Source organism: Bos indicus x Bos taurus, chromosome 19 (assembly GCF_003369695.1).
Source record: "Bos indicus x Bos taurus breed Angus x Brahman F1 hybrid chromosome 19, Bos_hybrid_MaternalHap_v2.0, whole genome shotgun sequence".
Lineage (NCBI taxonomy): Eukaryota > Metazoa > Chordata > Mammalia > Artiodactyla > Bovidae > Bos > Bos indicus x Bos taurus.
Genome location: NC_040094.1, coordinates 63,907,842 through 63,922,785, shown reverse-complemented (window position 1 = coordinate 63,922,785; position 14,944 = coordinate 63,907,842). Strand labels below are relative to the sequence as shown.

Sequence of the window (14,944 nt, the reverse complement as noted above, 5' to 3'; positions counted from 1 at the left end):
GGTCAATGCGTCTCCACTCAGCAGGTCATCCATCCAGGGATGGCTGATGCACAAGGAGCTGGTCTTCTCTGGGGGAGACGAGGGGAAAGAGAGGGGGAGGGAGCATGGGCGGGGTAGGGGAGGCCGAGGGAGAGGGGAGTGAGGGAGAGAGGAGAGGGAGGGGGAGAGGAGGGCCGGAAGAGAGGAGGGGGAGTGTGGGAGGGGAGGGGGGAGCGTGGGGGAGGGGAGGGAGACGGGAGGGACGAACGGGCTGAACTCTCTCAGGGACAACATCACAGGAGGGGCCCAAGGCTCCAGAGAACTGGTAAACCCATTCAGCTCTGATGCCAGGAAAACTATGAGACAAAGTATGAGGTAATACAAGCAACATCACTCCTCTAAAGATCTGAGACAAGCCGTGCAGTTTAAGGAAGACCCCGTCCCTTCCAAAGCGCCTGGCCGGGGCTCTTCAGCCTCTCCTCAGGAGGCAGGCAGGTGGTTCATCGTCTCCGGTGAGGCTGGAGTCGCTGGACCGTGATCTGACACGGAGGGAAATCGGCCTTTGATGGGAAGAAGCGCCTTCCGGTTTATCCTTCTCTTTCTTAATCAAGGGCTTTCTCCGAGGCCGTGCTCCCTGGTTGGTGTGGGGTCTGCGCTCACAAGCCCGACCTCAGAGGAGCCTTGCACCCCTCACTGGCTTCTATCTCGTCTCCCGTTTCTTCCGTCTGGCAGGCGCTAATTTACTGCCTGGCTGCCCGCCTGGGCGCACCAAACGAGGTCCTTGTTCATTTGCCTTTCAGATGCTCTTGTTTTCACTCCCTCACTCTACGACTTTTTCCCAGAGACCAGGAGGCATCTCCAGGGAGGAGGGTATTCTGGCCTCTTGGGCCATCTGGGTTCCTGGGCTGACTTCCCGTCCACCTTCAGACCCTCGGGGGTCCCCAGTCATGGATGAGGGGAGCCGCGAGGCCACCGTCCCTACTCTGTTCCCGTGATCACCCCACACCCTCCTGCTGGCCACGGCAGCTCCAGACTCCCAGGTACGGGTAGGGACTCCTCATTGAACAGCAGCCAAGGGTCCTGCCGCATGGAGCTCAGTCGGAGACAAAGAAATAAGCAAATATGGGAGCACGTGATATGGTCCATCAGAGGGTGACCTGTGCCACCAAAGGGACCAGGGATGCGGGGGTGGTGGCAAGGCAGGAGGTTTGCCACCTGGACCAGGGTGGCCAGGAAAGGCGACCTCCCACAGGTGACATCTCAGCTAAGGCTTCAGGAGGGGAAGGCCGGCCCAGGTGGAGGAAGGGAAAGGAGAATCAGACGTACTTTACATAAAAACGGAGACTTCCGGCAGCTCTCGGGCAGTGCAGGGCTGAAAGGAGAGTCCAGGCCCCAGGAGGGAATCCATCCGGCCCCTGTCGCCAGCGGATGGGCGTGCACATGCGCTTCTGGGCAGCTGGCGGGCCGGGGGAGGGGGGTGGGGTGGGCTTGCAAGCTTCTCCTCCCAGGAGTGACCCGGGCTGCAGGCCCCTCTGTCGTGCCCAGGGGAACACCCCTCTGTCGTGCCCAGGGGAACACGGGCTCCTCCGCGGCTCTGAGCTCTCCAGGCGGCAGCGGCCCACTTGGAACGGCTTCCGCGTCAGACCCTCGGGCAGCCCCGCCCCCACGGGGCCGTAGCGGGGAGAATGCCCGAGGGGAGGGGCTCCGAGCTGCAGGCTCAGCCTGGCTTCTGGCGGGGGACGGGGGTCTGCCCGGGTCTGCAGCTGGGCACCATCCTGACTCACTGCCTTAGAAACGAAAGGGTCTGGTCGTGACTGAGCCCCTCAGACATTCCAGAAGACGTGGTCCGTATCACCTCGCGGCTCTTTCCCTCGGGGCGTTTCCTCCTCTCTCTGGAGATGCAGTTCGTGCAGAGGACACACAGGCTTTGTGCTCAGTATCTCGGCTCCAAACCCCACCACTGCCTCCCCCAAGTCGTGTTTCAAGTGTGACAGGCAGAAGCTGTGTTCCCAGGGCTTGGTCCGGAGAAGAGGGTCCCTGCGTCGTGGGTGATGCCCTCTGAGGTGGGGCTACATGTCCCTGCCCCACCAGGCTGTGAGGAAGGGTTCTGCGCTGTGCACCTTCCAGAGGCTTCGCCCCCACTGCAGCCGGGGCCCGCAGACACTGCCTGGCTCTTGCCTAGGCCAGAGCCGACGGGGCTCGGGTCCAGTCGGCGCCGGCAGGCCCCTGACTCTGACTGGATCTCGCCGGCCAGGATAGCTGAATTTCAGGTGGGGGATGAGGTCCAGATGAAGCCTCGGGGGACTCTCTAGCTGACCTCGAAGGGTTCTTTCTATGGCAGAGCAGAGAGTCGCAGTAACATCAGCTTCAGGAGCTAGTTGCTGATGTGGGCCCCTTTCGTGGGTGTCCATCTCGGCTGCAAACGTGTGTTAGTGACATTTTCTGCCTCTCCTCATCTTCACTGGTTCAGGAGATGTTACAAAAACCATTTCAAGGCTTCTGAACAAACAGTCACAAACATTTAAGCCTCCGCTTTGCCTGTTAAGGAAAATGCCACCTAAGATAATCACGTGGTCTTTGCCTGACAGGAAGGTTTACACAGAGGACAGGATTATTTTCACCTCTGAGCAATTCACAGACTGTGAACCTAGATGGTCTTTTCTATACCCTGCACTGATTCCTTGAGCGAAATATTCCAATTCCTGGACACACAGAAAGAAAATGCTGGTAAAAGGCATAACAACAGGCAGTCATTCCTGACAGAGCTGCCCAAGGAGTGCGGCTTACTCCTCAAAGAGAGTCAGGTGGAAACTGGGTGTAGATCCAGTTCCATCTGTGTCACCTCTTCCACCGCAAGTGGGGAGCACTTCCTGGGGAAGGCCCACAGCAGGCCTGCAGGATGCTCTCTGGATGTGCAAACGGCCCGGGTTCGAGCGGTTTCCCATGGTGGAGATGGCTGGAGCCAGGGGCAGCAGCTGGACTCTGGAGTTTGTAGTAATGTCACCTCAGACCATCATTTACCACCTCAGTCACCTTGTCTGAAATACGGGCCTGTGGTTCTGTTTCTCTTTGGGGTTTGTCACGAGGAGAAGAAAGAAGGGCCCAGCACACAGGGGACACTGGAGAAATGGTGGGCGCCCCTTTATCGTCGCTTCCACAGTGGGAACAAGGAGAGGCATGAAGGGTGACAGGACCTGAGGGAATCTGGGGCCAGACATGTGATCCTGGGTGTAGTAAGGGCCCCGAGTTAGTTTTCCACAAATCCCTCTCTGACAGCTTGTTGCCAGCATCCTTTTCTTCAATGGGTGTTCCCAGCCTGTATCTCTTAAATCATGTTCCCAGAGTCCCTCTCTGACACCTTGTTACAAGCATCCCTCCCACTGAAAGTATTCCCAGAATTCCCTTCTCTCAAGGATGTTCCCAGCATCCCTCTCTCTGATGTCACATTCCCAGAATTCCTCTCTCAGATGGATGTTCCCAGCTTCTCTCTCTTTGATGGATACTCCCAGAATTCCTGGGAGTATATCAGAAGGATATTCCCAGCATCCCTCTCTCTGAGGGATGTTCCTAGCATCCCTCCTTCTGACAGCACATCCTCAAGTTCTGAGCATGACATGGCCAGCACCATACAGGTACGATCTCTTAAATGGCAATCAAGCTCAGTTCAAAAGTGTCTTTTCCAAGTCAACCTAGTCTATACTGTCCCAAGTAAGTGAGCAGGAAGACAGCAGGAGGCTTACAATCCAATGTGAGTTAAGTGAAGAAAATCAATGCCAGGAGCAACAACTTTCCAGTTACAGACAACCTCATGAGGTGGACATTATCACACCCCTTCACAGGTGAAGACTAAAGCCTCGGGTGTTTAAGTAACTTGACCAAGTGGTACAAGCAGTGTTCCAAAATAATGACTGTGGTTCTAGAAGGTGCTTAGAGGAAAAAGCCAATCTGAAAAGGTGATACTATATGACTGCATCCTATAACATTCTTGAAATGACAATATTATGCAACAGAAGAGAGAAGAGTGGTTGCCAGGGGTCAGGGATGGGTGGGGTGCAGGAAGCGGGTGGGTGTGGTTATGAAAGGACGACAGGGGAGCTGCTGTGGCGGCCAGCCGATCTGTACCTGGACAGGGTGCTGGAGACGTCAGCTGACACGTGGTCACGCTGCACAGCACTAAAAAAACATACACACCGAAGAGCACAGGCTTACAGAAGCTCAGCGTCACCGCGATACATTAGCGGTACACTCGGGTGGGGGAAGGAGGTATCACTTAGTGAGAGGCGGTGGGCTGAACCACACTCCCTTCCCTCAGAGATCCTTACCCCCAGAATCTGTAAACATGCTACTTCCACTTAGTAAACGAAATTTTGCAGCTGTGGATAAGTTATAGATTCTGAGATGGGAAGATGACTCTGGAGTATCTGGGTGAAGCCCATGCAACCCCAACGGTCCCGATGAGAGGGAGGCTGGAGGGCTGGGGCTGGAAGAGACAGAGATTCCGAGATGTGATGCTGTCAGCATAGACGGTGGAGGAGGGAACCACAAGCTGAGGACCAGCTCCAGAGGCTAGAAAAGGAGACAGTCACCCTGGAGCTGCTGCAGGGACGGTCACCCTGTCAGCAATTCCACAGTAACCCAATGAGACTGAATTTTGACTCCTGACCTCCAGAGCTATAAGAGAATAGATTTGTACTGCTGTAATCCTCTAAGCTGGTAGTGATATAGCAGCTATATGAAATTAATACAACGAGGAACCTTGGGGAAAAAGGCAACAAACTTCAATTATTTGGGAAATTTCATTTAAGTGGAATGCTCTCATCCCTGGTGATATCAGATGGCCGAGGCATTACTGAACATGAGAAGCTGGCTGTTTCATCAGCAGAGACCTGGTCTTGATGGAGAGGAAGCTCAAAGCCACCTTGATTCTTCAAACTGCTGCCGTTCCCTGCCATCAAGCTTTGGCAGCATCTGGTGGGTGGTACTTGGAGCTGGCACAGCTCACAATAACAGCCTGTTTAATCCATGTCAGCTAGGAGAAGCCTCCAGAATAAATACTGCATCCAGCGGGCGTATTTTTTCTGTACCATTTCTTTATCCTTCATATTTGAAAAATATTTAAACTCACGATATACCTGGAGAAACTAAAGTGTGGTTCTTTGCAGGTAAAGAGGTTAGGCAGATTAAGGATCAAGAGAATAATTGGACATGTAATTCAGAATTTAAGTTTTTAGGTAAATATTCTAAGCCTATGTTTCTAACTAGGAATATAACAAGCCAAAAAAAAAAAAAGCCTTGACAAAGGAATAAAAGTTGGCTTCCGTTTGGGAATAATGGCTGTGACAGAGGGTTCCGGGTACAAACACTGTACCAGGCGCCTGTAGTTCTCAGAGCAGCTCTGCAGGGAACACAGTATTGTCCCTGACTTGCCACTGCAGAAACAGAGGCTCGGAGCGGTTAGGTCACTTGCTTGAGCTCCCATAGCCTATAAATAATAAAGTCTGGACTGGCGCTCACATTGGTCAGATCTCCAAGCTCATGTCTTGCCCTCGCTACTGCCTGAAAGATAAATACGTAAGGCAGCATGTTGAATAAATACCACAACGTCACCAACAGCTAACATGAGAGCTCTACAAAGAGCTGAAGGTTGGCCTAACTTGGAATTTATCACCTGCCCCGTGCCGGAGCTCAGTGGGGAAGGGACTGTGCCGTCCACAGGGCAGAAAGTGGGCTACACAGCGACCCAGGGTGGTAACCCACCCAGTCACTGGCATGCAGGAAGCTTCATAATATAGGAAGAAAACCGTTCCACGTGTGTAATAACAAAGCCAGAGCAGCACGGCCCCTGCCAGCAACACACAGTCCTGCAGCCGCTCCGCCGGGCCTCGTGGGTGTGCTCGTCCCGGCCGAGACTCCAGCACCCACACCCGGGTGCTGCTGAGGGCACTTGCTGCTGTTTAGTCGCTCAGTCGTGTCTGACTCTGTGCGACCCCATGGGCTGCAGCTCGCCAGGCTCCTCTGTCCATGGGATTCTGCAGGCAAGAATACTGGAGTGGGTTGCCATTCCCTTCTCCAGGAGATCTTCTGACCCAGGGATGGAACCTGCATCTCCTGCATAGGCAGGCGGGTTCTTTAACACGGGGTCACCTTTGGAGAACCAAGTACTACCTATAAAACAGCATGGTGTCTGGTGGGCTAATCACTCTGGTTTTCTGACACAGACAACAAACTGGTGGTCACCAAAAGGGAAAGAGGGGCAGGGACGAATTAGAAGCTCAGGATTAACGGATACACACCATTCTATACACAACAGATAATCAGCAAGGGAGCCACATTCAGTGTCTTACAATAACCCACAATGGGAAAGAACATGAATATATTCTTAAAATAACCGAATCACTTTGTTGTACCCCTGAAACTAACATGAAATTATAAATCAACTATACTTCAATAAAAAACAAAGCAAAACATTAAATCACCCTGATTTTGCTAAAATCCCATCATTGGAACCACCCCTGAGCCTGTGTTTCCACACGGAGCCCCTCCAAGCAAGGTCCCTCCTTCTCCACCCCATGGTGGTTCTTACACTCCTTTGCCTGTGACTGTAAGAAATGCATTTACCACACACCCACCTCACACATACGCGTAACAGAAACAAAAGTTCCGTGAAGCAGGACGTGTCCTTGCCGTGTGCACGGGGCTCTCGTGCTTTGTGCTTCTGTATTTGCTCCGCACACACTGACGGGTGATGCTGGATCCCATCCACACCCCACAAGCGGTCGTGCTTCACGGCAGCGAGGGGCCTACCTCTGGGGCGATGTAGTCAGGGGTCCCGCAGAAGGTCCTGGTCGTGACGCCGTCCATCATGTGCTCCTTGCACATCCCGAAGTCCGCGATCTTAATGTGTCCTTCCGAGTCCAGCATGACGTTGTCTAACTTCAGGTCCCTGCAAGGAAGCAGGCGCCATCAGCGTCCCTCTGCACGAAACCGCTTCGCTCTGCCTCGTGCCTACAGGCCTGGGGGAGCTGGGGCGGGGCCTGCCACTTAGCGATTTTCCATCTCTGGAGGCAGCGCTGTGCCTAGGGTACCGGTGTGCATGCCAAGGCGCCTCTGTCCTGTCCAACTCTGTGTGACCCCACTGACTGCAGCCCACCAGGCTCCTCTGTCCATGGGCTTCTCCAGGCAGGAATACTGGAGTGGGTTCCATGCTGTCCTCCAGGGGATCTTCCCAACCCAGGGATCAAACCGGTGTCTCTTAAGTCTCCTGCGTTGGCAGGCGGGTTCTTTACCACTAGTGCCACCTGTGAAGCCCACCTAGGGTACAGCAGATACTTAATAAATCAGACCGAGTGATGGAGACAGTGATTCCCACCTTGACTGCAGGTGAATCTCCGGAGACGCAGCTGAGCAGCTCCGAGGGCCCCGCACTCCCTGGTTTGTTAGTGTCCCACCCAGAGGGCTCAGGCTCCCCCACCGGGGTGCAAACTGCAGGCTGAGACCCACCGCAGAGTGCACTCGGCCCCCCATTTTGCACCGTGTCCTGGTCACTCTCCGGTTAGTGCCGGCCGACGTCCTGCCTTCACTGTAACCAGCAACGGCAGGAACCGGATCCGGCGGCCCCCCTCTCCCCGCCCGCCCCAGCACCTGCGCTCCTCTGCTGAGCATCACTAGCAGAAACTCAGCCCTCACAGGTCCCCGACCCTCACGCTACATGAAAGGCAGAGGAGGGAGCTGGCAGGGGAAAGAAAAGCTCATTTTCTTGCAGAAGCAGAAATGAGATATGCTGTCTCTGAGATCCAGAAACCAGAAGCTGGTCCACATTTGCCCAGAGGCTGCAGAGAACTGTGGGTCCCAGCAGGTCTCCACGACGGGGTAGGGGGGATTGTCCTCTCCATGTTGACAGCCCCTCTCCCCACAACAGAAGCACACACCCATGGAGTCCAGAGGGCCAGCAAAGCCTCTGTGCTGCGGGCAGCAGGGCCTCGATACACACCGATAAATGATTCCTCTTTTATGAAGAAAGAACAGCCCGATGGAAATCTCTGCTGCATAGAACCTGCAACAGAAAATGTCTGTCAGGAGTCCGGCTTGTTCCCTCTGGCCTCCTGGATACTTTCTGCCTCAAGATCAGGCATCAAAATGGCACAGGAAGGGAGACCCTGACCGCCAGAGACCAGCACTGCCCTACAGGCAGCTCCAACCTTCTGCGGTTTTATGACCCCAGTTCCCCAAGGGATGACACAGCTGATAAAATCAGTGAAGCAGGTTTATTACCTGCCTGAAAACAAGCCCTTCTTGTATGGGGCAGGTGGACAGGTAATTTACTGCTTAAAAGAAATTTCGAGCACAATCTTTTAAAGAGTGGCTGTCTGCCAGGCTGTCCTGTGTCAGGGCTACAGTAGACTGAGCAAATCTCCATTTTCCCCCTTAAGGACAGAATACGGTAGTGTGTGAAAACACACGTCTGCCCTGGAAGAGAAAGGTCAGTGTGAGCGGAACTCTGGGGCTGGTTTACTCAGCCCCACACCCTCACCCCGGGCGCTGGGGGAGTGGGACCCAGGCCACAGTTCATACCTGGCGCACCCTTTAAATAATTCATGATAGGAAGGAGTTACAGCCATGGCTTCAGAGTTGTTAATGGATCAATCTCTGAAACTCCAAATAAACACTGAAGGAGGTTTTAAAATCTGCTTTGTGTTTAGTTCCTGAAGCCCGAGAAGCCACAAGATTCTGCCTGTGCAAACAGCACTCTCGCGAGGCTTCAGTAAGCACACGTGTTTACATGAGTGTGTTTACAGGAGCGGAGGAAGAACCCCTGAAGACAAGGACCACACTCTCAGCAGGGGGCCGTCTCTGAGTGCCGGCGGGAGGTGGGGAGGAGAGAAGGGGTCACAGGTGACTTTCCTGTGGCTTTCTCGTTTTTCTGTATTTTTAAAATATAAAACCTTCCAGCAACACAGATGCAGTTGAAGGTCCTAAGTGGGACGCCCGCGGGTTTCCTCTCGATGGAGGGAGGCTGTTCTGCCCTCGGCTGCGACAGCTCTGAGCGCTCAGGCTCAGCTCTGCCACTCACTTGCTTTAATGCTTTGTAACTGACAACATAAGAGACCGGGTCAGGGGAGGGCTTTCTGAAAACGGAAAGGAAAAATAAAAGCAGAAACCAGCAGCCCTGCCCTTGTTTTGAGCGAGCCCCCAAGAACGCCCTGCTCTGCCTCTGGTGGGTCTCCCCAGGCCGGCTCACCCCACGTGGGCCAGGGCGGCTAGGGTTTATTGTTTAGACTGAACGTCCGCTGGAGCCCGATGGACGTTTGATCAGGTGATTAACTGGGGTTCCTGGCACTACACATCTCCACTGGGGGTGAAAGAGCTTTGCCTCTCTGAGTTACCCATGACCTCCTGGCCCTGGAATACGGGCTGATTCTCCAGGTCGTCACGCTCCCGCCTCTAGATTCTCGGTCTTCCCTGGAGCCCGCGTCTCTCTGACCGCGTGGATTCCTGCCTGCGGGCCTGGAGGTGCAGGCACCCCACTGAAACCTCCCCCGACCTCCTCCTGGACGGGGGCCCCTCCCAAGCCTACGGGGGCGTCAGCCCGGCACCCAGGCCCGGTTCCCTTCCCGCGCGACGCCTCTCCTGATGCCCCCGGGGCTCCAAGGTCGCTCCGCTCCTTTTCTGCAGACTGTCCGCACCCCCTACACCAGCCCCCCACCCTCCCATCTCCTCTGGCCGGGAGCCCCCCGATGCTGTCAGGCCCCCCGGGCCCGCCTCCACCCCCGCCCCCGCTCCCCGCAGCTCCCAGCTACAGGAAGAATGAAGGTCTCCGTGGGATGCGCGCAGGTGGACCCTGCCGACCGTCCTGCCCCGGGGAGGTAACAGCGCTTCACCCCAAGCTGGGTGGAGCCCCACTTCCAGACCCCCGGCCGCGCTGAGAGCACCTAACAAGCTACTCACACTGCTTGCGGCTCCTTGAACTTCCCGACCTGCTGGATGTGGTACATGAGGTCCCCGCCGTTGACGTACTCCATGACAAAGTACAGCCGGTCCTGAGGGCCGAGGTTCGACCGGTGAGCGGGCTCCTCCGCGACTGGGGGCCCCGCTCCAGCCCGCGGTCTGCTTTCTCGTTGGGGAAACGTGGGCCGCGCTGGCACGTCTGCCCGGCGGAGCCCGTCACAGTTTTCTCCCCCCAAGAAAGAATTAGTAAAAAGCCCCGCTGTGTGAGGACCTCAGGAAACATAAAGTCACGACATAGCCCTGAAACTTCAGCTCTCGGTTGCCCTGTCCACTCCTCTGGTTACAGATGCTCCCAATGATGGAAACGGCCTCGAACCTTCCTCCCTTTTCTCCTACACACAGAATTCATTTCTAAGTTGGGGCTGGCGTGAAGAGTCCACACGGGCCAATCCTTTAACCAGTGGTTGGCAGTGCAGTGATGGACGCTGATGTGTTTGCCCAGACGTGTCTGAGAGCAGACCTCATGGGTCAGGGGGCTTGTACCCCGTAGACCTCAGGGTCGTCTGCCGTGGGTGGGGCTGCGTGTGGGGAGGCCGATCGGTGCTCTGCATCCACGTTCGCCCAAATGCTGTTTCTGACTTTCTCTCTGGCTGACACGCTACGTGTCGGCCCGCGAAGCACATGTCATAGAACTCCGTGAGTCTGCGCATTTATAAGGACATTACACTGGGACAGATGGGAGGTGGAGGGGGCTTAGGAGGGAGATAACAGCGCAGCACAAGGTAAACGCTGGCCTCTGCTCTCTTCCAGAAAACACCTCCATTTCACAGAGGTTATTAAACATTAAAGTGGTGCGCAGGGAGGAAAAAAGGACAGAACTGGAGCCAACAGCCAGGAAAGGGCGCTGGGAGCCTCAATCCCTCGCTTTCCTGTTATGAACTTTAATTTCAATTTTATTTCTCTGCTTTGTAGCTTTCCAGAGCTTAATCAGTGTAACCTGGGTAACAGGATCCCGGCTGGGGCTTTTCCCTCTCCTTTGCCTATTGCTAGATTCTCATTTGGACGCTACCGGGAGGGGCTGGGAGACGGACCATTACTCGGCTGCCCGCGCCTGGCTGCCCCCTGGTGGCCGAGACTGGCTCTGCGGCCCCCCATCCACTCCGGACTGCAGGCTGCGGCCCCGTCACTACAGTCACGGCTGCCGATCACCGAGCCACATGTTCAGGACAGCCGTTGAGGCGTGGAGAGCTTGCCTTTGGGAACGCCTCACTACGGTGCGGCGTATAGTACACACACATATACATATAAACATCTAAGTGTTTGTATTTCTTGTAGGTTACCTGCAAGCACCATGCCCCAGACTTGGCTGATTAGTGGAAATTATTTTGTCCTCTCTTAAGTTAACCTGTGTGACAGGGCTCTGCAAACCTTTTCTGTAAAGGGCCAGACAGGAAATATTTTAGGCTTTGTGTGTGTCTTGCAACTACTCAGCTGTGCCTTTGTAGTCAGAAAGCCCTTGATGCCAGGTTAGTGAAGGCGCCAGGCTATGTCCCGAGAAAACCATTTATGGACCTTGAAATCATCTAATTTTCTTGTGTTACAAAATAATATTCTTTTTATAAAGCCTCTCTTAGAGCTCAGGGACCATCCACACAAAACAGGCCAGACTACCACCCCTGCGTGTGCATTACCCAAGAACATCCTCTTCTAGGACATGGGTCTCCTGATGCTCTGATGCCAATTTGGCAGCTGTACCAGGATTTAACGAGCCGGGACTGTGAGCTACCGTTTTGTATCTCTAAGCCTTAACACATTGCCCGGTGTGTGTTAAGAAAACCTTTGACAGAAGCATTCACAGAATCAAATGGGATGAATGCCAAGTCTGTAAGCAGGGGATGCCCTGAATTCCCCAGTGGTACCCAGTCTGCCTGGGAGAGGAGGATGTGGGCTGCTGTCTTCTCCCGGGAGGAAGGCTGGGGGTGCGGCGCGATGACCCTGTGGGGGGCGGGGGCAGTCCCGGGACCCTCACCACCGTCTGGAAGCAGGAGTGCAGCTGCGTCAGGAACGGCGGCTTGTCGAGCAGCGCCAGGACCCGCTTCTCCACCATGGTGCACTCCACGTCGTCGTCCTGGATGACCACGTCCTTCTTCAGGATCTTGATGGCGTACAGCTCCTCTGTCCCCTTCCGGTCGGCCAGCATCACCTGCAGGCAGACGGAGGGCAACCTGAACATCGGGGCACACGGCACGGGGGTGGGGGGGCGGGTGCGGGAAATGTGTGTACAGACCTGTCAATTTTTTTTTAAGATTTTTTTTGATGTGGCTCATTTTTAAAGTCTTTATTGAATCTGTTACAATATTGCTTCTATTTTCTGCTTTTGGGTTTTTGGCCAAGAGGCATGTGGGATCTTAGTTCCCCGACCAAGGACTGAGCCTGCAGCCCCTGCACCGGAAGCTGAAGTCTTAGCCACTGAGCACCAGGCAAGTCCCAGCAGATTCACCGACATCAAGAAAGCTCCACTTCAGGAGGTGCCGTTCTCAAACACTGCGTTTTGTGTGTGTGTTAGTTGTCGGTTGTGTCCAGATCTTTGCAGCGCCATAGACTGCTGCACATTAAACTCCTCCAGCATACAGTTTGAGAAAGCTCTGGGAGATGGTGATGGACAGGGAAGCCTGGCGTGCTGCAGTCCACGGGGTCGCAAGGAGTTGGACACAACTGAGTGACCGGACTGGACTGATAGCTTCTAGGCCACCAAGATGTACATGCTGTGTGGGCCATAACCACACGAGGGCGCCATTGCGGCCGCTGAAAATGATGCTTGACATCCTCCTCTGCATCAGCAGGTACTTCAGGAGCATCTTCACCTCAGCAGCACCGTCATCTCAGGAGTACCGTCATCTCTGGAGCACCCTCAGAGCAGACACCTGACTGACCTTTACACGCTCCTCACAAGCCAGGAAGTCGGGACCCAAATCCAAAAGAAAGCAGGAGGATTGAAGCCAGCCCCTGGCTCCACCGTGAGATTTGGACCCAGAGAGGCAGACGCAGATATGCAGACTGGACACGGAGGAAACCCGGTCTGGTATCTCTTAACTATTATGTTCATTTACTACAAGCCAACATTTAATTTTCAGTTTTGAAAATTATTCAGCCACCATTGTGGGGCGCCGACTCCATCCTGAACCCTGAAATGGTGGCACAGGGGGCCCTGTCTGGCTTTTGGATAAGTCGTTTTTAATGCGCTGAAGTGGGAAGCCCCTGAAAATGTGGCGGAACCAGGGGGCATCTAGAGGGCTGCCCCGGAGTCCTCGGGGAGACTTGGACCGACCGGCCCCACGTCCTCCACGGAAGCCCCCCCCGGCTCGGACGTGGCCCGCTCACCTTCCCAAAGCTGCCTTTGCCCAGCACCATGAGGAAGTTGAAGTCCGTGAGCTTCACTCTGTCCAGGTTGTTGGAAGGCTGTCTCCTGTCCTCGGAGGGACTGATGACTTTGTTGCCGGCAGGGCCAAGCTTGGCTTTCTAAACAATAACACACACGTGAAAACAGTCAGCCATTTCCTCAGGGACAAAGTGACAGGAAACTCTGACTAAGCTGGATGCCGGTGCTGGGGGGGCGGTGGGAGGGGAGATGGGTGAGGAAAGGAAGCGGGGCCTCGAGATGTCTATTCCTACCGTCATCGCCGCACTCACCCCAAGGCCGACATTTACAAAGGAATGAGAAGCTGCCCTCACCCATACAAGAAACTCTTTGTATCTTTAACTGCGTTAGATAACTTTGTATCTAATGTAATAAAAGAAATAAACGTAATTAACTGTGTACCGATTCTTCCCTTATTTGTAGATTTTCCAATCTAAGATTTGCAGAAAGGAAACTTGTAGCCGCAAGAAGAGGGAGAGTGTGTTCCCTGGAGGAAAACGCTTTCATGGCAGACTGTGGGGTGACTCACTGCTGTGTTAAAAGGCACAGGAAGGAGAACAGAGGTTTCTTTTTCAGGTAAAGAGTTGGACTCCTGAAAAATGGTGACCTGTAAGAGCATCTGGTTTCCCATGGATCCCGCGGTGCTCTCCGCGCCCGACAGATCCTGGGTCGTGACCTGTGAGTTCCCCAGAGGGGTTTTACCCACTGGTCACTCGGTTAACACCCCTCAAGTTAACGGCTCCCAGGGAGATGGCAGGAGGTGAAGAAGCTTTCGGGAGATTTTGGGCATGACCAGACCACCAGGACGTCGGTGCTCTGCTCTTCAGGGGAATGTGGGATCTGACGTGTTTGCTTTAGTGGCTGAGAAGGCTCTCAAGGAATCGTCCATGCCCCCTCTCTGAGCAGAAGCCTCCTTCGTCCATGCCCACTCGGTGGGCTGCTCGTGCCTGGCTCTGCGGGGCGGCTGTGCCTTCACAGGACGAGCCTCCACCCCTGTCCCTGCAGACCCAGCCCCAGTGCTGCACTCGGCGTGAGGTCTGCACTAGCATTTTGGTTAAAGGAAGAATGAAGCGAAGCCTGACCATGCTCATCACATGCTGGGCTATGAGGTGACGCTTTTCTCTGATCAAAACAACCTTTCACAGGGATCGTGGGCTTCTCAGGTGGTGTGATCAGTAAAAGAACCTGCCTGCTGATGCAGGAGATCCCAGGTGGTGCTAATGGTAAAGAATCCGCCTACCAACAGAGGAGACACAAGAGATGTGGGTGTGATCCCTGGGTCAGAAAGATGCCCTGGAAGAGGAAATGGCAACCCACTCTAGTATTCTTGCCTGGAGGATCCCATGGACAGAGGAGCCTGGCTGGCTACAGACCCTGGGGTCGCAAAGAGTCAGAGACGGCTGAAGTGACTTAGCACGCATAGGTAGCATAAGAACTTTGTGAATGAACAGGTGAACTTGCGTGGCTGTGCTCCAGTAAAACTTTATTTACAAAAACAGACAGCAGCCAGAATCTGGCCTGGGGGTTCTTGTCTGCCTCCTTTCGCCCCACATCACGCAGGTTCTGAAATCATTCCTCATTTGCAGCTGGATTTAAAGACAG

The 14,944-nt window shown here is 54.5% G+C and overlaps 1 protein-coding gene across 3 annotated transcripts in view; it reads right to left on the bottom strand.

Annotated features, from left to right (window-relative positions):
- PRKCA (protein kinase C alpha) overlaps positions 1-14,944 on the bottom strand; it is a 300,566-nt gene that overhangs the window by 30,246 nt on the left and 255,376 nt on the right. For all 3 annotated transcript variants that reach the window (XM_027519238.1, XM_027519237.1, XM_027519239.1), the window contains exons 9-13: positions 13,306-13,443; positions 11,954-12,127; positions 9,925-10,016; positions 7,970-8,032; positions 6,784-6,922 (exon numbers count right to left, since the gene is read on the bottom strand). In XM_027519238.1, coding sequence (XP_027375039.1) covers positions 6,784-6,922; positions 7,970-8,032; positions 9,925-10,016; positions 11,954-12,127; positions 13,306-13,443 — 606 coding nt within the window. The remainder of the gene's footprint in view (positions 1-6,783; positions 6,923-7,969; positions 8,033-9,924; positions 10,017-11,953; positions 12,128-13,305; positions 13,444-14,944) is intronic.